This window comes from Octodon degus, unplaced genomic scaffold, assembly GCF_000260255.1.
Source record: "Octodon degus isolate 3935 unplaced genomic scaffold, OctDeg1.0 scaffold00014, whole genome shotgun sequence".
In the NCBI taxonomy this organism is placed as follows: domain Eukaryota; kingdom Metazoa; phylum Chordata; class Mammalia; order Rodentia; family Octodontidae; genus Octodon; species Octodon degus.
In genome coordinates, this window is record NW_004524590.1 from 20,847,080 (window position 1) to 20,870,405 (window position 23,326).

Consider the following 23,326-nt stretch of genomic DNA (forward strand, 5'->3'; position numbering starts at 1 on the left):
TTTCTTCCCCTGAGAAGAGTGTGTGCATCTCAGATGCCCATTTCTGGATTGGGTCTTCAAATTTTGGGGCCCTAGTGTTTTTTTTCCATAATTTTATTGGTAAACAAATAGCAATGAGACAGTTTCAAATCAAATTGGTAGGACAGCTTCAATAATCAACACATTGCGTACGTTCTTCCCAGTGGTTAATTGCTGTATAAGATGCGGACATGATATCCTATCTACAAACACCATCAGAATAAATCATTCTATTCATTAAGAGAATGTAACTATATATCTATCCTAACCAGTTTGAATACACAGATACAAAATGGACATTCATCTGTATACCCTTTTTTTTTTAAGTCACTTCCTTCATTCTGAGATTTTTATTTCCTCCACCTGTCTGCTGCTGATCATGAGTATTGTTATGGGCTAAACTGGGTCTTCCCAATACTTTCATGTTAGAATCTTTAAAAAGATAAATTAAAATAAAGTCATTAGGATAGGCCTTGATCCAAGATGATTTCCTTACAAGAAGAATTAGGGCACAGACCCATACAGAAGGAAGACCATGTAAATATACAGGGAAAATGTAATCACCTAGATCCAAGGAGAGCAGCCTCAGAGCAAACCAATCCCAGTGCCACTTTGATCTCAAATCTCCAGTTCTGGAACTCTGAGAATACCAGTTGCTTTGTCTTAGCCACCAAGTCTTCATTATCACATGAGCACACAAATGAAGCCACATGGACATCATACTCCAAGTCCTGCTTACTGAGGCCAACAACTGTGCCCCACTGCCCCAAGGTAGCCTTAGCTTTACACTGAGAGCTCCAATCCATATCTCACCCTGGGGGGGTAGGTGGACAGGGGCCTGATGGGCCTATAAATCACTGTTACTCTGACCAGTCATCAATGCCCTTTCCTGAGCATCCTTGTGCACCAAGGTAGGAGGCTCAGGCTTCCTGCCTACCCCCACACGTGATCCACCCAACCTCTTTGGCAGGACAGATTGTTCTGCTGCTTGACGTCCTGTACCGTACCAAGCACACAGGAATCCTTCAGGTCTGGATAGACACACTCACTGGATGGGAGGAGGAATGGCTGTCACAGGCACGAGAGACAATGGAAGTGTGGGACAGCTTCCTTTATCAGGAAAAGGGGTTCTCTCCCTCCCTCTGGCTTCAGCTACTTCTTCTAAATCATAGGTGCCTATATTTCAGAACAAATCACAAGATGCCTCAAAGTCACTTCTGGTCTGTGCAGAACTGCATCAGAAACTCACATTAAAGAGGCAATTGCCAGAGGACCAAATTACAGCCCAGGACATAAGCAGACCAGAAAACCTCTTCTCATCCCACCAACTAACAAATAGAACTCAAGACACTGATGAGCAAGAGAAGAAATTCTCACAAAGGCTCCAAGCAAGGGGGTTCAGGGATCCCCTGGCCTGATGCGGAGTCTAGCTGGGCACCATTTACCTGTGTCCCTGCCACAGCTATGCAGCAAGAGCACCCTCATGCTTATGCACCCTGACCATAATTTAAATTGTATGTGCAGAATGTACCAAGAAGGAAGGCAGACCAGGCAGACAGCTGCTAAGACCCCTCCTCCACTCTTGGCTAGAAACAGCAGCTCTTTTGTGAGAGCAGAAGACGTGTTCTAACAGCAACAGGCAGGGAGCTCCTGTCACTGGAAGCCTCTGATTCCAGTCAGCCCAAGAGCTTGCAAAGGAAATAGAAATCAGGGGAGGAGGAAGAGATAATGAGCTCTTGCAACCCAGCTACTAACAGTTGAAGGTGCTCAAGTTGCAGCTTCCTTCCTTGCTTCTGTTTACTTGAGAAAACTGCTCTCCCTTAGCCTGAGATCATTACCTGCAAACACACCTCCTCAACCTGCTACATCCATGGTGGCCTGTACACGGAGAGGTCGACAATGGCTCCAGGCCAACCAATGTGTACACACAATGGTGTTAGGAATTAGGAATAGGACAGTGTCGGGCTGGAGAGATGGCTCAGTGGTCTAAAGCACCTACTTAGAACAAGCTAAGCAAAGCACAGAGACCGTGGTTCAGTCCCCCAGCACCACATGCCAGCCAGCCCCGCCCCCTGGTGGGCTGAGCTGGCCACACACACACAATGTATAACAGTGCAGAACAATACTCTGAAGATTAATGTATTGTACACAGAGTGTCTGATCTGTGGTATCCATGAAGCTATAAGGAAAAAGGTCACTTCAATCAGCCAGGAGGACAACAGAAAGGTTCCTGGAAAAGGTAGTCTGTCACCTTGATTTTGACGGATAAGTAAACTTTACCTAACAAACTAAGAGTGGTAGAGAGGAACCAAAGGCATTTGAGACCAAGAAACAGCAAAGTCATAAGGAAGGAGGCAAAAAGCAAAATACTGCACTCTATGGGAAGCAAAGGGTCAGATGAAAGCACAGCTCTAATCTAAATACTGTCAGTAGCTAACAGGACTGGGAGCACCCATATACAGAATCTCCCAAGATAAGACCACAAGACTCTGAAAGGAGAACTGAGAGACAGGGAGAGTTGTCAGGGTAAGTGTCCCAAACTGTGTCACTGCCTAATTGTCCCTCCTGGTTTCCACACAGAACCCACCTACAGGGAGTGAGTCATCCCACCAAACACCACCAGGACATATCTCTCACTTATCTGCCACATCCATCCCCCCGCCCCCACCCCACATGACTTCTTTGTCCTGCAGGTCAGTGTGACAGGCAGACAGTCACCGGAAGGTTATTCCTACAGATTCTCCACTTCAATTCCACTTCACACAAAACAGTAACTTGTGAAGATGCTCATGCTATATGAAAGACCACCAAGCACAAGATACTGTATCTAACAGAGTTAGCACCAAGAAGGTATATGCAAGCACCATACTTGGCTTGTATTGCAAACAAAATGCCTTGAAGACCCCACAAGGCACCGATGACAAAGGCTACCCATGAGGAGCAGGAACTGGGAGATGGAGACTACAAGGTGGACAGAGATGGGCACTGTGTACCTCGGGCCTCATGAATTTTTATCACATACATACATGGTTTTTCCAATAAAAATAAAGATTAGCAAACTATGCAAAAAATCACTATATGAGCAGAATGCACACTGCATGCCTAAGCCACCAGTGCATGCAGTATTGTGAGCACAGAAGCTCTTAGGGACGCTAGCGCAGAGACCAGAGCTTCACAAACCTTACTCCCTAATGCAGGAAGGAGTTCCAAGGGAAGAACAGAGGAAGAAAACAAGCAGTGCAGTGGTTCAAATTGCTCGGGGGGATGCAGCCACATAGTCAGGGGACCTCTGAGGAGAAGCACACCATGTGAGACCCATGAGGTGTTGAGCAGAACGAAAGGACATGGGCGCAGCCCTGAGGACTAGTTAGGGTATCAGAGAAAGGGCGCTAACGGTCAGGCTACATCTATTCCCAAAAGCTACTGCAGTTACTTAGATATCATTCGTAGGTCCCCTGGGCTGTCTTGGGCCTATTCTATCTGTGTGTCTGTCAGGTAAGCGAACGTCTTAGAAAGTTCCCATGCACTTTTTCCTATGTACAGATATGTCATAATTTCATTTTATCCATCTTTCAACTCTTGATCTCACAGTTTAGAAATAAAAATGAGTATATATTAATGTGTCATTTTTAAAAGCCAAGAGTCTCTACTAATACCAAATAAATTATTTTAAAATCCCTACATAAATTAAAATCACAAGCCAGGTATGACATCACACACCTATATCAGCTTATAATCAAGTTTGGGAAGTTGAGGTAGAAGGCGGCAAGTACAAGTTCAGTCCAGGCAATTTAGCAAGACCCTACCTCATAATAAAAATTAAAATTAAACAGGGGTAGGCTGGAGCTGTAGCGCAGTACAAAGGCTCAATTCCTGAAAGAAAAAAAATCCCTCCTTTCAGGAATTTTTCCACCTAACTCTAAATCTGCCAATGCACTAAATTTTTGAGTGAGCTGTTTTGGAAGCCTTGGTCTAGAGTACTTTTTCTGCACGTCTCCTACTAAGAATGTTTGATATCTATCTTCATTTTCCACTGAACAAGCATTGAGTATCTAAAAATTAACTCATACTCAAACCTCAAAAACAGAGTCAGACACACTTTCCTCAATCATCCTAACAAAGACATCAATAATGTCAAAATCCTGACTTTTGAAACCAAACTGCTCTTCTTTTTCTAGCCTCATTATTAAAACAGACACTTTTTCATGTTTGTTCATCACAGGATTGTCATTTTCCACACTGCCTGTCAATTATAAACAAAGTCAATTTTAAAACCAAACTAGAGTTTGCTCTGAAATATTCCAAGATGCATTACCATATAGGAAGAGCTTTTTTGTTTGTTTTTTGAGACTGTGTCTCACTACATAGTTCAAGCTGGCCTAGAAGTCAACTATGTAGCCTCAGCTGGCCTTGAACTCACGGTGATCCTCCTACTTCAGCCTGCAGGGTGCTGAGATTACAAGCATGTGCCACCATGCCCAGCTCTATCATATGATTTTTATATCAGCACTTGAACAGGTCCAAAAATCACTATATTATCAGGTATCATATAGATAGTTCATATCCTAGTCAACGCACTTTCAAGTCACAATTCTGAAGGTTCATCTAAATTCTCAAACCACACCAGATATGAAAATGTCAACCAGTGTTACACACATGATTTATTACAAATAACACAATAATAGTGCTAATTTAAGTTATTTCTTTTGGAAATGAATGACTTGAAGAGATACAGTCTACAGAAAACACCTACAAAAAAAAAAGAAAGAAAATGGCAGTGAAATGGGGGAAGATGGGAATTTTAACTGACTCTGGGGCATTCACCTCTCAGCTATTGCCCTGAGCAAGGCATGTCCACAAAGATGCAAGATTGATGGTCTCCCAAAACTGCAGCTGCTTATAAAATACACGAGACAAAAAACCTGGCTTCTAAATGACATCTCAAGAAAATTCACCATTGTTTGTTAATTGTTTGTTTTTTGAGACAGATTCTTGCTAAGTAGTTCAGGCTGGCCCTGAATTCACTATGTTGTCCAGGCTAGATTTGCATTCACAGTAATTCTCCTACCTCAGTTTCTGGGGTCGAGGATTGCAACTGTGTACCACCATGCCCAGCTATCATTTTCAAAAACATATTTTCATAACACCTAACATCTTTTTAAATAGTCTTTTATAATCTCTCATTTTATTTATGTAATGATAACAACCTTGAGAACCAGCTCAAAGAAAGGATGGACATTCTGCTTACCTCCAAATTTCTTACCATCCAATAGTGGCAAAAAGACAAGACCACAACTAAAGTCTACTTCTTTTCACCATGACTAACAACCCCTCACACACACCTATATATATATATATACACACACACACACACACACACGTGCACACGCACGCACACACAAACTCCAAAGAGCTCTGAAATACCAAAGCATAAGTAATTCTGTAACCAGATCTCTTAAAAATATTAATGGGTTCAACCTGATAACTTCCCTGGAAGAGATAGCAGTTTACCACAGCAGAGTTTTCTATTTTATCCATCTCTCTGTCAACCACCTCCTTAGAGAGTAAAACTTCGGAGAGGAGGGATGTTAACACTTTCTAAAAATTTATTGCCATTTCTGAAATGTACAATTTTCCTTCAGACATCAATTTAAATACAACTTCAAAAGTCAGTTTATATTGCTTCATCCCTCCTTATTTTCTTTCTATCATAACTATGAAAAAAGATTATACAAAAGTCTGAGGGGCTGGGGAGATGGCTCAGTAGACTAAGCGCTTCCCTGGTAAACTCAAGGGCCTGAGTTCAATCCCCAGTCCCACTAAAAAAAAAAAGTCTGTTAGGTAAGTGAGACTTTAGTGAGGATTTTAAATATTTCACATTTAAATATTTTTAGGAGATTAAAGAGTAACACCAACAACACTAAGAACACAGATCAGTTCAAGGATTTAACACATGAAAAACACACTTGCTCAAAATGAAGTTACTCTATAGGTTTGGTTTTGGTTTGGAGACAGGGGCTCACTACACAGTTTGGGCCAGCCTTATGCTCTTCTTTGTAGCTCCAGGTTGGTCTCAAACTCACACAGATCCTCCTGGCCCAACCTCCCTCCGAAGTGCTGGGATTACAGGCATGCGCCACCACACCCAGTTCTGGGGCCGCATGGGGGGCATCCAGGGCTGAGACATTGTGCCTGGGGATCCAGGACCAAGACGGAGACCACGCAGCATGTGGGACCGGTGATCGAACTCAGGTCCTTGAGATTCCCAGGTAAATGCTTATGCCTCTGAGCTATCTCTCCAGCCCTGAAGCTACTCTTTATAGTTAAACCAGGAAAAATTGTAATTCATCTTACACAATTTTTAGTGTAACTAAACCATAAAAAGTTAAAGGCAAATTGAGAAAGAACTAAAGAGACTATACATCATGAAATTATATGACAAGGTCCACATTTTACAGGCAAGAGGTAAGAGGATTTAAATTAAATATCTGCTGCAATAAGGGAGTAAAATCTTTTTTAAAAAAATGTATTTGTTACAGGGTCTCACTATGCAGCTTAGACTCAGAGTGATCCTCCTGTTTTCAGCCTTCCCAGTGCTGGGATTACAGGTGTGCGCAACCACGCCAGGCCAGCTCAGCGCACCCAGGACGGGGCCAGCTTAGTATGTAGTTCCAGGGATCGAACCCCAATCCCTGCACTTGCCTAAGCAGGCAGTTAGTCCACTGAACTATCTAGCTGGCCCAGGAGTAAAATCATTTGAAAAAGAAAAGGAAACCCTTTTTAAATAGCAACATTCTAACTCTGTATGCATTTTGCAAGTTTTTTCCTAGTAAAAGAAATGGAACAATATTTTAAAGATAACCCACCCAATTAGGTATAACATGGGAAACCAAAATGCCCTCCTATTTTTTCCCTATTATGGTATTTCAATGCATTGAATGCTTTTTTCTCCTAACGGGAAGACTTGCTCATGACTTCTTCACAGTCAGGTCCTCATTCAATCACCCACACGATAGAGTCATAACAGCTTCATTGGGCACATGGACATGTCTGAGTAACCATTATTCTGTTTGTAAATCATCTCCCTTCATTCCACTCCTCTTTCTTTACATATGTAAATTAGGGTGTCTGATCCAGAGTCCCCACTAGCCACCACAACTAAATTACCCTCAAGGGACATCAATGGGCTTGTTATTCTTGTTTCAGCCATTAAGTAAAAAGGGGAGGAGAGGAAAAGGGGTATATGTTTTCAGGAATCAGAATTCTCCTTGATTAGATTTCTGTTTCTTTCCTAATATGGGTTACCCTCTGCATGAAATGTATCATGAAAGTTTAGTAAAATGAAATGCTTGGCATTGTAGAATCAAGAAATGGTACGCTGTTTCCAATATAAATTGCTTCAAGTAGTTTATGCCTAGTTTTATAGGAAGCATTTGGCCGAATTCTAATATTCCCCCTTGGGACCCAATCCCAACTTCCAGCAGCAGGGCCAACCTAGCAGAATAGAATTTTAAACAACATACACACAGTCATATCTTCTAATGAATAAGTCTTTTTTTTTCTCTTACTCTAAGATACCTTACACAATGCTTATTCCTTAGAATGTAAATTTTTCTGTTACATAATAAATTTATCACAAAATATTCTCCTTTAGCCCAACATTTAAAAAAAAAAAGATTGCTACCAAGGTTGAGCTGTAGATGTTAGGCTTGTAAATTTACTGCTTAGGCTTGTAAATCCTAAATCCTTAGGCTTGCACAATTAATAAGAATAAATAGCACATGCATATTTCCACAAGCTGCAAATGTTAGCTGAGGAAACATATGCCATAGGGTTCCTAATCCCCTAACAGGGTTGTCTATAGGCGGAAATTATTCTACTTTAATAGTTTTCCTTGATTGCAATAAATGATTTTGTTTCTGTTTTCTCTGAAAACTTGGGAGAAGATACTTTGGTTTTCCTTTCATTGAAATGTACATGTGATTTTATTCCAGACCTTACAAGATATAATCAGGGGAAAGGAGAAAGCTCACTGCAACACTGCACTCATCTTGTTCCATTAGGCTCAAAATATAAATCTCAGGAATATACATTTATCCCGTGTCAGCCCAAACTGAAGACATCTACCTAGAGAATATGTTCACCATTCATCTGGCAGCCAGAATCCACTTCCACAAACCTGCATATTGACGAGAGCCAAAGCTCTCAGTACAGCTCTCCATTTCTTTTCCATAATACCTCTTCTTTCTGTAGAGAAGCCATTTTACTAATTTATAAGTAGCCTGCCTATCCAACCATCTAAAAAAATTTTACTCATCAATAATAGTCAACTAAAAGCAAGAGCATATCCCACAGGGGTTAGAGAATAAGACCAGCAATGCTGGCATGTATTGATCAGCCAGACTCCTGATACTCACTGAACGCCGCCACAGCAAGGGCCAGCGTGACGATAATGGAGAACCAAGACACCCACAATGCCTTCTTTCTGTAGTTCTGGGCCTCATGAGGCTTCAGCCGGGTGCTGCTTTCCAGTAAGCCTGACAAAAACAAGGAGAAAAGGAAATTAGACATTTCCTTCTTAAGAAACCCACAGCCAGAGCTACAATTGCTTATCCAAAGATTGCAAACTGACAGCCCATGAACCAAGATGTGTTTGGTTTGGCCCACACTATGTTTGCACAATTAGGAGATTTCACATGAAAATGAAGCGTTCTGGCATCCCTTTAAAAGAATCACATGTCCTGGCAATAGGGGGCATATATTTCTTCTGTGGGATGAAGCAGCTGTCCTCTGCAAAGCTCCACAGACCATACCCACGCCCTAACATGTCACACCAGGCCACTCTCTTGCCCCTGTGCTATGTCATTTGGCTCACATGGATGCTGCACCATCCAAAAAGGCCCCTCCATTAGGAAAAGAGCACAACATTCAGTGAAGTTTTGAACTTCTTGGCTATGACCACTGACTGCCCTGGCTCCATAAAAACAGACCCAACAATTCTTAAAGCAAGGAATCACAGAGTACAAACCCCTGCTCTGCCTTCTTGACAACTAGCAGGAAGAAATAGACACTTCTCTTCAACCATAACCAACAATAGCCATAGGGCCTGAATTAGATACCATGTTTTTGTTGCTCCTCCCTTTATACCAGCACTCATTAAAAGCTCTCAGAATATTTAAGTCAAATGAACCTGCTAAAACCAGAGATAGTGTCCTAGGTAGGCCACGTATAGGGCAGGTTCTATTTTTGTCTCCTATTTTCTGCACACTGACAATGAAAGAAAAAATATAACTTCCAGGCAATGCTCAAACTTTTATTGCATGGAGTCAAAGATTAAAATATCTTCAGTACGATTTTGATTTATATTTATTTCTTCTCTCTTGAAAGTAAAACATATATGGCATCTCTTAGTTGCACAGAGAATCAAATTTTACATCATCTAGGCTGTATAAGTGGAGGCTTACATCAACTTTGGCTAAACAGTACTGAATGTTCCCTTCAGAGGTTGAATAGCCCCATCATACCCAAATAATGAAGGATCTGGTAGTCAAAGCTTAAGATCTCATCTTAAAGATGGTACACCTATCCTTCATTTCCTTTGTCTGACTGGTTACCACACAACACAAAGTCTCTAGTTGCCATAGGAGCAAAAAAGGTATGGTACCTTCTCTCACCTATAAGGGATATAGGCAGCACATGTACAACAAAAGACAGGTTCAGAGGAAAGAAAGGATGACAAGGCTGTTTAATCAGAGTTCTATGTAATATGGGAGCCTTCACAAATGAGGACCCAAAGACTCAGAGAAAGTTGTCTTATTTTTATGCATAGATTTGATGAACAAAAGAGAACTGTGTAGAAGTGTAATTGGACAAAGTCTTTTGAGCTAGTGGTAATAAACTGAGGGAAGAGACACAGCAAGGCTGCTTGTCTGGTCAGATTCATCTTGCTCTCTGTGTAGCATCCCTTTCTCTTGCAGGCAGCAGGATCCCTTTGGAATGAAGTCTTATGATCTGATATTAGACAAGGTAGATCAGAAAATTTCTCTATGACCAGCTAGGACACAGAAAGAGTGGGAAGGTCAAAGTAATACTTCCAGGTATTATCGCTGGCTATGAGGAGGAGAGAGGTTCTGGTTTCTAAGACGCACCTGAGGGAAAAAAAAATTCTAGTTTACATGAACTACTTGAGAGAGAAAGAGGAACAAGAGCAAGAGTAGTCAAAAAATCAGAAGACACATTGCTCTGTTCAAAAATTACAGCAAGGATACTACTGAAACTTCTTAGCTCCATCCAACAGACTGACCCATGTACCTCTGAACACATCCTTAATATACCAGTAAGAACACAGGCTTGGTAAGCCCATGTCACTGGCCAAATTTTTAACTGATCAAAACTTGTAGGCTTATGTTGGATCCAAAATGTAAAGAGTACATATAACATTACCTCACTGTAAAAGTCTCCCCAAATCTTCCTTCATACATGCACTCAGAAAAAGACAAACTTCATCTCTTGTCCAACTCTACCCTATGTACAGATGATGTCAAGTAAAAAGTGTGTCCCTTTGTCTTTCTTAGTTACTAAAAAATACCCCACTCTAACAGACTTCATATACCCCAATAATTTATTTTCCTTTTCCAAATGATAAAATATTTTTAAAATATTTTGATACAATACAAGAATTCTGACCAATTGATTTTCAGAAGTGAAGTTACAACATTTAGCTACAGACTCAAACAAGCAGTTCATTTACAAGTTATTTTAATGCAATAATTTCAAGAGGTTTATCCAATGCACTAGGGAGGTCTATCTACAAGGTTCCTTTCAAAAGTAGATTTAATTTTCCATGAAGTATAACCATGACCTAGGTTTCCCTTCTGCCACATATTTTTTTTTCCCTTTCAAAGCCAGCTGGTTTCAAGAAACCCCTTGCCCTGGCCATGTACCTGGGCCCACCCATGCGCCTCATGGGCTCTGGGTCAGCACTTGAGGTACGGGTTTAGATGGTAGCCTCGGGAGCTACACGCCAGACACTCAGTAGTCAACTCCCCAATGGAATTTTCAAATTTGGAAAAAAAGTAGCTGTAATGTACACACGATTCAAAAGAGGATGGACTTCCCATTTATACTCAATCTCCTAATCCTTCTCACTAAAAACGCAGCCGATACCAAGAATGGAACACTTTCTACTCCTCAAAGGGGACTGGAGCATGATCACCACAAAACGTCCAGCTCAGAAATGAACAGACCACAGACAGGTGCCTCAACACCTGTGCGGGGTGCTCAGGTTTGTAGGTAGCCGTCCTTCAGAGGTAGAAGCAAGGTGGCCTGCAGAGGCAGAACAACCTAACAAAGTTAAGAGAGGACTCTTGTCTGTACCCAGAACTGGATCCTGCCTACCACAGCTGACCTCCACGTTTGAATTTCTAGCCTCACTCAAATTTCACATTCAGGTTTTTGTAATTTGAGCCTAGCAATACTAAGTATAGGCTTATATTAGTGAACTACTAATCCCTTATTTAGGGGGTATGAGGAGGCAGAAACATATATGGGGATGTTTAAGCCACCAATCACTTCAACACCAATATAAATTAGCCCCCATTGCTTTTTCCTTGCTTTCATTCTCCGAAGGAAAAAGAATTTGTATTAGATGAGGAACTGGGAGGAAATGCTGAAGCCTGTCACTCTCGAAGGCTAAAAGGCACCTAAGGTTTGAGACAGAATGATGGGGAACACTTCTGGAGAGAAAAGTGGATATAAAAGGGGTGGAATGAATGTCTATGGTAACCTTGATCTTTTTTTTTTTTTTTTTTCAGTCCTTAAAAGTGAAACCACAGACTGCTGCTCTCTGAAGTACAGGGTCAACCAAATGGCACTGCAGTTACTGACATCCTAAGGCCAGCAAGGTTTCTCAGAACCAGCCCACATTGCTTCTAAGAAAAAAAGGACTCCAAAATCCCCAAACACCGAAATATAAAGCAACCCTGTACCTGGAGTCTTAATAGAGCAGAAGGAAATTAGGACAAAAGGAAATGGTAAATAGAGGTATAGCAACAGCAGCCATCCCCCACATTCGATCACACACTATCAGCATTTAGGCCTAGAAGAAAGCCAGCCTGGTGGGACCAAGCAGGCCCAGACAAAAGAGTCGCACAGCAGGTAACTGCTAAGGGTGCCTCCCCCTTCAGTTCTCCGCTGCACTGGGAGAGTGTCACAGCACCGAGCCATTCTCAAGCGGTGACAAAAATCAATACAAGGGGGAAAAAAAGCAAAAATATTATAATAAACCTCTCCAGGTAACCTTGTGATCTAGTTAACCAAAATGACTCATTTGTCCTTAACTCTTTGTCATCAGGAATGACTCAAACAAAAGAATGTCACACTGACTTTCGGCTGGCTGTCAGTGGCACATGGCTCAGGGTTCTTGGGGACAGGACTCTAACAGAGATGTTGTGTGTGGTACGCAACGCTGTCACACAGGGATGGTTTATGAACAGCAATGCTTTCAGGGTACAACATAATAGAAAATGAAATTCAGTTGACCACTGGAGAACAACCTTAAGAATAATTCAGAAGAGCTTTTTACACTGGAGCGTGAGCTGCAAAACAATGCAGAATATGAACTCACTCTAGCACTTTCCTCTCCTAGCATTTTGTGGGGTGGGGAGAGAGAGGGCAAGTCTTACAGATGACCCGCAATGCTGCAAAATCCAACGCAGGCTCGTATCTTTCTTCAATATACACATTTAAAATCTTACAATATTGGTGACAGGAGGCCAAAGGTAATTAACACACCCTACCTAAAGTGGCAGGTTTAGCTGGGTGGGGTCCATGTCACCTCTCACGGGCTCTCAAAGGATATCTAGTCCTGCGAGAGAGGGGGGAGAAACTGCAACACGGGTGCAGAACTCGTTGCAACTGGAACAGCTCCAGTTCCCGCGGAGCATCTCTGCCTACTCTCTGGAAATCGCTGTTTCCATGTCACTGTATTTCACATGCTATAGTTTAGAATTTCTAAGTAGAAAGACATCATGCATTCGAACATGAAACCGGAATTAAAATGTACAGGAGATACTAAGAATAGGACAAAAAAAAAAAAAACCTGCTAAGACTAAAATATATAAGCCCTCCACAGCCGACAAAATAAAGTTTCCACGAAAAGGGGGTGGAGGTGCTAAGAGCCAGCTCGCAAAGAAGGGCCTGGCTTCTAAGATCCCGCTCCCTCGGACCATCGGGGATCTTCGCAGCGCCACTGATTCTGTTCCAGGGGTCCAATTTGGAAGTAGCAAGAAACTGAAAGGATGTAGTCGCGGCCAAGAACAAGGTTCACTCCTCAAGGAATCCAAGCCAAAGGAAACGAGGGAGGGGTGGATGAGAAGATAAGAAACGCGGGAACAAACAGGGAAGTTCTTCCGTTCCTTTCCAGGCAGACCACTGGACCTGGGCACCGGCTCTAGGGCACAAGTAGAATTCAGCCCCTGCGGAGATGGATATTTGCGGGATACGTGCCAGTGCCCAGGGAGGGGTCCCAAAGGGGCTAGAGATGCGCTCTCCAGGTACGACCAGGTTTCAGGGGCATCCAGCCTTGACGACCCTATCCCTAATGCCAGGGCCCTCTGCCCCCACCGTCAGACAGCCGGGCAGTGACCACTGAGATCCAAGACCTCGGCGAGTATCTGTGCCACCGGAGCCCAGCGGCATCCAAAGCCCTGGCCCTTCCTTCTCATTGCATCTTCGGTTGTGCTGGTTACACTGCCAGCCCTGGAGACCACCGAGAAACGCCTCCACACTGAGACCAGTAGGGAAGTTGTCCGGGTAGCTGGCGGGGAACAGCAGGAGAGCCCAAAGGGCAACGCATGGAACCCTGGACCCCCTGAGCTACGAGGGGACCGCAGTTCCCCAGGGGCGCCCAACACTGAAGGCATAAAATCCCGGCTCCCTCAAACTTTTCCGGTGGATGCTGAGAGGCTGGGGCTGCGGCTGGCCGGGATGAGAGCGCGGCCCAGCCGGGTCGGCTCGGACCAGCCGGGTTTCCCGAGTCCCGAGCTGCTGCAAGCGCGGGAGGTGGGGCTGCGTCCTCTGCTCGCAGCTCGCAGTCCAGGGGAAGCCTGGGCTCTGCGCCCCCGCGCGCCCTGGAAGGTGCAGCCCGGGAGCAGGGGGCCCCTGGCGCGGGGAAGGAGCTGGGACCTGGGAGGCCAGGGGCCCGGGGCGCGCCCGCTCACCTCGGTCTTCCAGCCCGTCGCTGAACTGGCCGCTCTCGCTGATCCGCGGCTGCCGCTCCTCCTCGGATTCACGCGCCGGGGAGCTCAGCGGGCCGGTGCTGGGGCCGGCGGCCGAGGGAGCTCGACCCTGGGGCGGCGGCGGGACGGCGGGGCCCGGGGGGCTGCGGCGCTCGCTGCCCAAGGCCGGCTCCATGGCGCGGGGCTCCAGATCCCGGCGGCAGCGGCGAGCGTGGCGCGGACTCAAGTGCCAAGTGGGAGGCGCCGCTGATCCGCCGGGCGGCTGGATGGACTGAGGGGCTGAGCCGAGAGCGAGGAGGGAGGGCAGCGGCCGGGGAGCGAGGTGCGCGGGGCGGGCGGGGCCGGGGCAGGTCTGAGTGCAGCGGCCCGCGGCGGCCGGCGGGGGAGGCTGGGGCCGCGCTGTAGCTGCGCGCTCCGCCCCTGGGAGCAGGTGCGGGAGGGAGGGACCCGCCCCGAGGCGCCTGGCGGCAAGCCGCTGCGGGGGAGCTGGAGGTACCGGATCCGGTCCGACCCGCGGAAACTGGGGCCCTGAGCAAGGCGTGGGGCTCAGCAAGCGGCGAGGGCAGGCTACGAGAGGGCGTGACGGGGGCCACGCCCCACCGCGTAGCGGTCGGGAGAAGAGACCCTGAGGTCTGCAAAACCAGCGGCCGCGCGTAGGCGGATGGCCAGCAGCCCTGGCTGGGCATTTTCTCCTCCCGCGAAGCCGCACGAGCTTCGGGGGCTGTGCCGGGTCTCTGCCTGGCTGAGCTGCCGCTCACCACCCATCCCCAGCCTGCAGGTCTCCTGCCTTCTAAGAGCTCTATCTCTCCTCCCAGCTTCCCTCGAGCGCCAACTTAGCCAAAGGAAGGAGTATCTGTCCAGCGGGGCGCTCTTCTAGGGATGCTTGGAGCCCACGGCTGCCCTGTTGTGACTATCCCCGGACCTTTCCCACGCAGTTCCCTGCAGCTCCGGAGTCCCTCTTGGCAACCAGAATCGGTTCTCCGGAATTCACAAGGAAGCATCTTCTACCAGTCAGGTCCTCCGCCCCAACCCACGCTTGCCCCAGCTTTAGTGACATTCTGGGTGTTGGAGCGCTCCGGGCTCGTACCCTGCGCGGCCCGGCTGGTTTCCCCAGCGAGGCCGCAACTCGGCCGGCACCTACCGAAACCGGCTGTCCTAACCCGAGAGGCACAGAGGAAGCCTAGCCGTTTAACAGGTTGAGCTTGCATTTAATGGGTTCAACATCCAAGCCCTAAAATCTAAATTTCATCTTTAGGTGGATATCAGTCTCCAGATTTAATCCGATTTGCCCTAAAATACCAATTCCTTATTTAAAGGAATGCACCTTGTTTGTTTTTTTTTTTCTTTCTTTCTTTTTTTTAAGTAAGGTTTCCTTTTTCATTTCGATTTTGCTGATGATCAAAATCAGGGTGGAATTTAAATGTGTTTGTGGTGCAGTGAAGTATCGCCACAAATGAGTAGTCTCATTTACTTGTGATTTTTGTTAGGTTGGAATTAGATCTGAGTTGACTTTGACTTGTTTTACCTTTCGACCACTAATTTCTTCGCCTACATACTGAAAGTTTTACAAGGTCATTTCAAAGGTTTTCTTGCTGCAAAAGAAAAAGAAAAACGCCATGATTACTTGGTTTAAAAACAATGAAAATCTATACTCATTCATCCTAATTCTGTTGCCAATTGCAGACAAGCCCTCGGACACACGTGAGGCCCCTCCACACCACCACCCACCACCTGCCACGGATTTGTTTTCCTGAGTTTATACTATTTGATCTTCCTGTCAGTGCCTCTCCACGAATCACCTGGGGCCCGAGAACAAACATACCCAGGCCTCCAGGACTGCTAGAGATTCTGTCATTTATAAGGGTGGTCTGAGCCGAGACCTTGGCGTGGTGTTTTGCAAAGCTCCTACCTCTTCCGCGTTCTGAGTTATCTGGTGTTTCTTTGTTTCTTTGTTTCTTTGGTTGGTTGGCTGGTTTGGTTTCTTTTGGGGTTTTTTGTTTTGTTTAACATGGGCACCTAGGAAGAGCTAAAGGCCCTGTGCTGGCTAAGCGCACACTTTACAGGGAACTAAATCGCCAGCATTTATCCTTTAGCTTGTTTAAATACCTTTTCCTTCGCCCCTCCACCCTCCTTCGGAAACTGCCATTGAGTAGATCTGAAGTCTGACTAGAAATCTTTGTTTGAGCCCACTTCTCCTCCCCGACCACACACATTTTGATGTACACTGTCCTGGAACCGCCTACCGATTCTTTTCCAAATGGAAGCTCTGCTCTTCTACACACACACACCCTCAAGGTCTACAGCAGACTCTTGCCAAAGGACAGTGTATAGTTGTTCATTCTTCTGGTTCCTTAGTTGGTTTTGCAGTCCAGGGAATCTCAAATGTGCATGTGCACATAGACATATGGGGGCTCAGAACACAGCACCCCAAAGTATGGTGACTTGGCTTGCTGAATCCTTTGAGTTTGAAGGAAGGGGGTTCAGAAATAATGTCTTTCTGAGTTGCTCCTGCACTTCTTCCTCCTGCTCCCCTTTCTCCTTTATGACAGGTTGCAGAAATTAGAATTCTTCCCCTAAAATGGTCTTTCAAAGCCAGCCATAAAACCTAGAAATATTCTCTGAGCTACCATGTCTGATAGCACATCGTAAGAGCTCTTTCCAGAAGAGGTGCTGCCTTATGCTGGAGAAGTAGGAATGCTGCGCTGAGAAGCCAAAAAGCATCTCTGGACAGGCCTTGTTGAATTTCCTACCCTATTACCATTAAATAGTGTCCTTTTGTCTAATCACATTCCACCTAGTTGTCCATTTTCATAAACCCAAGCATAAAAAAAATGGACAGTTTCCTTGGGTTTTTGGGTCTACATTTCTGAAGCCTCCTATATTAGGTAAAATGTTGATTAAATAAACTTATTATTTTTCTCCTGTTAACCTGTTTCTTGTTAAGGAAGTGTCAGCCTTAACCCTTATGATGCGTTAAATAATGTATCACATCCTCTCTGTCTCTATCATCACCAGGGATTTTTATTAAAATATAGAATCTAATCCAGTAGGTCTGGGATATAGTCTGAGATTCTGCATTTATAACAATCCTCCAGGTGCTGCCAATGTTACTGATCTGATGACCATTTTGAGAGGCAAAATTCCAGGAGTTATTTTTTTATTCATGGGGTAAATATATTTTTCTTCACATTCCAGCTGCCCTGATTCAATACACTGCTATTGTCTCCCCCAGAAAAATTTCTCTGACTCTGGCTCGCCCCTGGGGACTCTTTTTTTCAGAATGTAAGTGATTAATAATTCACTGCTTATTTCATGTGTGGGGCAGGCAGTGTTTACTAGATCTGTGTGCCAAACTCACACATGTGAAGGACACCATGTTCCAATTAATTAACTAAAATATTGACTTACATGTTTCTTTGGTTGATTGGTTTTTTTTCCTGCTATTGGGGATCAAACCCAGAGTTTCTGCACTGAATGACATCCTCAACATGTTTTTGTTTCTAATTTTAAATTTGGAGTCAGGTTCTCACTAAATGCCCAGGTTGAGTTTGGATTTGTGATCCTCCTACATTAGCCATTCGGAAGGGTGGGCTTCCAGGCATGCAACCACCACGCCAAGTTTTAAGCTTACATTCCTGGAAGATGTACCCTATGCCAGGCTCTTGCTGGGTTTTTGCATGCATTGCCTATCCCGCTCAGCCCGCTGCTGAACTCACTTCACACATAAAGAAACCAAGTAGCTCTTTTAACACCACAACCCGCAGCAGTACTGCCCCCTGGGAGTATTTTATAAAATTGCAGGTGCTTTCCTTGGTTATCAAAACAATGGGAGGAGGGGGCCACTGGCCTTTGGTAGGGGTGGCCTGGGACGCATGCAGGAGATTGTGTCCCAAGTGGCCTTTATATGTCAGACCCCATCTTATTTCTCTGTTAAAATGTGCTTTGAATTACATTAAAATTTTAATACTGTCTTCCATGTAAATACAACATACATTTGCACATTTTTTTTTCAAAGTTTTATTGATAAACAGCAATGAGACCATTTGCACATTTTGAAGTCACACAAATTTTTCTGGAAATACAACTATCATATAAGTCTAAGAAAGGTGGCACTGTTTTCCATTTTAGAAAACTAGGAAACTCAGCCAATTCCACTCATGACATCTGAGTCAGCAATCAACACATCTGCTCCTGTCACATGTATAACTGCCACAGGCCTAGTAATTCCATATGTATATATGAATGTGTTTATTTAGCTCTTCATTCAAAATGTCAAAAATGAAGAAAAGGTGTCAGTAGTACTCCAGAGTTTTCTATCGGATCTTAAATTATTATAAGAAAGAAAAAATATCTGAGTACTGTATGACTTCTAGTGTAGTCATAAGTAAACATTTATAAAAGCAAATGCACATTAACTATGTATGGCACTACTTTTATTCCCCTCGTTTTCTTTTAGGTAATTGTATTGACTTTTAAATTATGTGAATATATATTAACCATGAATTCATTTCATAATCACATTAGCGAATAAGCCAAAAGAACTGTTATAAAAAGAGAGATAACCATTACAGTAGAAGATCCTAAAGGACCATGACAACTAAATGCAAGTATTCTAGATGAGATTCTGGAGCAGAAAAAGAGACCTTAGATAAAATTTAGGATATCTGAATAAGTGAAGTATAGACTACATTTAATAATGTACCAATTATACTTAATTATTTATAATAAATATATACTAATGTAACAGGAGAAACCAGGTATGAGGTATATAGAATTCTGTACTACCTTCTCAATTTTATGCAAATACTGTTCTGAAAAATAAAGATTTTTTTTTCAGAACGGGGATTGAACTCAGGCCCTTGCGCATGCCAAGACTATTTTTTTTATAATCCTTTCATTTTATTCTTTCCCAAAACTTTTAAATACTCTAATTTCTTTATATTTCCACCTTAATTTTGATAACAAAGACTATTTTTAAAAAGTAAAACAAAAATTTAAAAGGGTGGTGGTGGGAAGACTTGAGCTAGAAATAGATGTTCTAACCTTGAGCTTTGCCTGTTACAGAAGGAAAACAGTGGAGGCTCACTTACATGGAATCTTTCATATGGCTGTGGAGAGTAACACATCACTATCATTGGCGGGTAAGATGCAATATGACAAAATTACAAAGTAATACTCACGACTTCAAACCGATTCCTCTCACTCATATTGTCTTATTTTTAGTATACATAAACATTTCAGAGTATTGTTGATTTTATAAAATCTCAAATTCTTAAATTAGTGAGTTCCCATCATCACATTTTAGAAAATCACATATAGGTAAGAACAGGTAGGTAGAAACCCTATTGAAAGATAAGAAATTATATAGGGCCTTTTTTTGTCTTGACTGGTTCTCTTTTACAGTTTTTGCGAGTGTCCTGAAGCTCTAATTCTAGGAATACACATAGAAAGGAAAGAAAGACCAGAGCTCAGGGAAAACAAAAGAGCCCCAGCTGGGAATTAACAGCAACGGGACCTCTGGCTGAGCCCCGTGCTAAGAGCCAAGAGGGTTAGTTGTAAAGACAGCACATGTAAGGATTTCCGTAATTCTCACAGTCCTGGAAAGCATGCACAGTATTATTATTCCCATTTTACTTTTTATTTTTTATAAGGAAAGGGTTCATCTGTATTTTTAAATTTTTTCATTAGTATCTATTCGTGACATATAATGAATACATTCATCGTGGGGTATTGTAGGTGTACGTGTCACATCTGCATCACCATCACTTCCCCTTCCCCTCCTCTGTCTTCCATCCTCTCCCATCCCCAGGTAGCCCCCTATTTTAAAGATAAGAAAATTGAAGAACACATTAAATAACGTTGTCAAGGAGCTCTTGAGACCTGCCTTTAATGACTACACTGCACGGCTGCTGTAGAAGGATGATCACGAGAATGATTTCTGTGCAGGCTTCAGAAATCCATCTGCAAGTGTATCGGTCCTTTTTTTGTAAGAATGGAAGAAATATAAGTCATACGTGGGATTTTGTGCTCGCATAGACATGAACACTAGGGCTGGGCAAGATAAGGAGCTGTCCAATACTGAAGTGTCTAAACTAGCTGCCAAAGTCAACCTCCACATGTTTTTTTTGTTTTTGTTTTTGTTTTTGTTTTTGTTTTTGTTTTTTTTTTTCAGAACTGAGGATTGAACTCAGGTCCTTGCACTTGCCAGGGAAGTGCTTATTCTACTGAGCCATCTCCCTAGCCCTGAGTTCCATCCCTGGTGCTGCCAAAAAAGAAAAAAAAAGTCAATCTCCAGAGGATTTATAGGAAAAAGTTTCCAATTAACAGTAAACATGTCTAAGATAAAACTCATTGGCTACAATACTACCGTTCTGCAAAGCTCAAGAGGATTTATAGAGGGGGCCAGGGAGATAGCTTAGTAGAATAATCGCTTGCCTGGCAAGCGCAGGGTCCTGAGTTCAATCCCCAGCCCTGCAAAAAAAAAAAAAAAAAAAGAAAAGAAAAGAAAAAAGAAAAAGAAAAAACAGGATTTATAGAAAAAGCCCTAAGAGCTCTTGGAAAGTGAGGAGTACCATATGTGTACATATGCATGGGTGTGGACATGAGTGTTATAGTTACAAAGTCCCTTTCCCACAAAAAGATTATAAACTAGAGCATGACTACAGATGATTTGGAGAAACACCAAATCAGTGATAAGCATTATTCAGAAGTTTCATGTGCAAGTTAGTGTAGTCAGCCCTCCATATCCATGGATTTTGTCTGCATCTATATGTTCTACCAACCATAGATCACAACTATATATTTTTAAAATTGCATCTGTACTGAAGAGGTGTATATTCTTTGTCATTATCTTAAAACATAGTTGTCTCAATTACTTTTTACTCATTGCTGGGACAAATACCCAGCACCCAAAATGAAGGAGGGAAAGGCTTATTTAGCTCACAGTTAATGGAGGTTTCAGTTCATACTTGGCTGGCTCCAAGGCAGAGTGGTACATGGCAGAGAACATCCATTCATGGCAGTGGCAAAGAGCAAGAGAAAATTGGAGGAGTAGCAGCAGCTCAAGTAACTAGCTAGCTTCTCCTCCCTCCTTATATTGCAATGCAAATTACCTGCCCCAAGGTAAGTGCAGCATCCACACCCACAAGGATCAATCACAAACTCCAAAAGCCACCTCACCCATGACTGCATGAGGCTTTGAGGGAGGACAACTAGACACAAACCATAACGAGAGTATAATAACTATTTACATAGCATTTGTATTGTATTAGCTATTACAAATAATCTAGAGATGTTTTAGAAGATGTGCATAAATTATTATGCAACTACTATACCATTTTATGTAAGGAACTTGAACATCCTTGGATTTTGGTATCTACTTAAGGGTCATAGAACAAATCCCCCTCAAACAGGGAACAACTGCTATATAAGACATGCAGAAAGTACTTTTAAATTCCATCTTCACCTTTAAGGAACTCAGTCCAGACAGTACGGCATAGTTCTGCCTCGCCAGCCATTGCATGCACTCTCTTGAGCAGCAAGCCTCAACTGTATCTATGCCTCACAATTACCAGGGATACAGCAACCAACCCAACCTGCTTGACTCAAGACATTCTTTGTTTAAGCACTGAAAATTCCATATTCCTCAATCTCAGGGAAATTGGCATAACTATGCACACTAGGAGAACAGTTTTTAATCATCTTGATACCCAAACCAATCCCTGACCAACTGCATCACAATCTTCAGGTAAGATACAGCATAAATTGGAAATGATCTCCAGATGTTCCAATCTCTGGCCACACATGAGAAAGCACTGGTAGAACACAGGACACCTCAGCTTGCATGGGCACAAAAATCACCTCATGAGATGAAAATTCTAATTCAGTAGGTCTAGAGTGGTGTTCAATTTTCTGCATTTCTAATAACTTACCTGGTGATGGAAATATTGATTAATGGACTGCCCTCTGCGTGGCAAAGATCTGGAATACATGAACAGAAGGTTTTATGTCCACTTTGTTGTAATCTATGATCAAGTAATGAAGAAGTGAGATATGTTGAAATAAAATTAGCAAAAGTCAAAAGGTAAGCAGTTAGTGAAGCAGTAGAGAGAGGGGCAAGTTCTAAGACACATTAGTCTCTTGGGTTCCTCAGTGCTTAGTGTACTACACAGAGTAGACATTCAGCACAGAAATAACAGTAATCTGGGCATGCTTTGAGGCACTGTCAAGGGTGGGAAGGCATCTCAGGAAAGTGTGATAGCAGCATCTGTGATAAAATTAGCTAAAACTTTGTATCAACGTACAAATCCATAGTTACACCTAAATCATGGTTACTTCTGAGGGAAGAAGGAGTTGGGATAAGGTACCTTGTGAGAATTTCTGGGGTAGCTAGGAGAGTATTATTGCTTGCTTTAAGTAGGTCTTGGTTTATAATGATTTATTAATCCCTGCGTCAGAGTTTTGTGCTTTTTCAGCATATGTTTCATTCTGCAATACAAATATTTATTAAAAATACTATACAGAATGACCAGATCCACTGGGAGAAATGCTTTCTCGGCCAATGCAGCTTGCCCTAAGGCAACTAGTGCCTAGTTGTAAAGGGCTGCACAGGACTTATGAGTCATCTCACTCAGCTCGATGGAGAAAGTCAAAGATACGGAGGAGGAGGGGATTAAAAAGAATAAAGCACAGTTAGCTGAATCTAATACAAGAGCAGGAAGTTCAAAAAATAGTTTCATTTTCTTCTACTCATATAAAGAAAACATTTTTTTTCCAGAACCAGGGATTGAACTCAGGCCCTTGTGCTTGCCAGGCAAGATAGCTCTACTGAGCCATCTCCCCGGCCCAAAGAGAACATTTTTTATGGCACCGACTTTAAGAGCCCTGATCCTCTTCCTTCCCCTTTAGTCTCTTCTCCAGAGCTGAAAGCTTACAAATCCAACTGTCTTTGAACAGCTCCACAACATACCTGCAAATTCAATATGCCTTCAATGAGAAGCCCCAAATTTGTATTTTTAGCCTCCTATTGACAAAGTGCAGTAGCATCCACCCTATCCTTCCTAGCCAGAATC

General features: G+C 43.2%; 1 protein-coding gene across 1 annotated transcript in view; it reads right to left on the minus strand.

Moving 5' to 3' along the window:
* Positions 1–14,552, minus strand: part of Tmem163 (transmembrane protein 163) — a 289,337-nt gene extending 274,785 nt beyond the window's left edge. The window contains exons 1-2 of the mRNA XM_004626374.3: positions 14,238–14,552; positions 8,436–8,555 (exon numbers count right to left, since the gene is read on the minus strand). Coding sequence (XP_004626431.1) covers positions 8,436–8,555; positions 14,238–14,430 — 313 coding nt within the window. The 5' untranslated portion in view covers positions 14,431–14,552. The remainder of the gene's footprint in view (positions 1–8,435; positions 8,556–14,237) is intronic.
* Between the last annotated feature and the right edge of the window lie 8,774 nt (positions 14,553–23,326).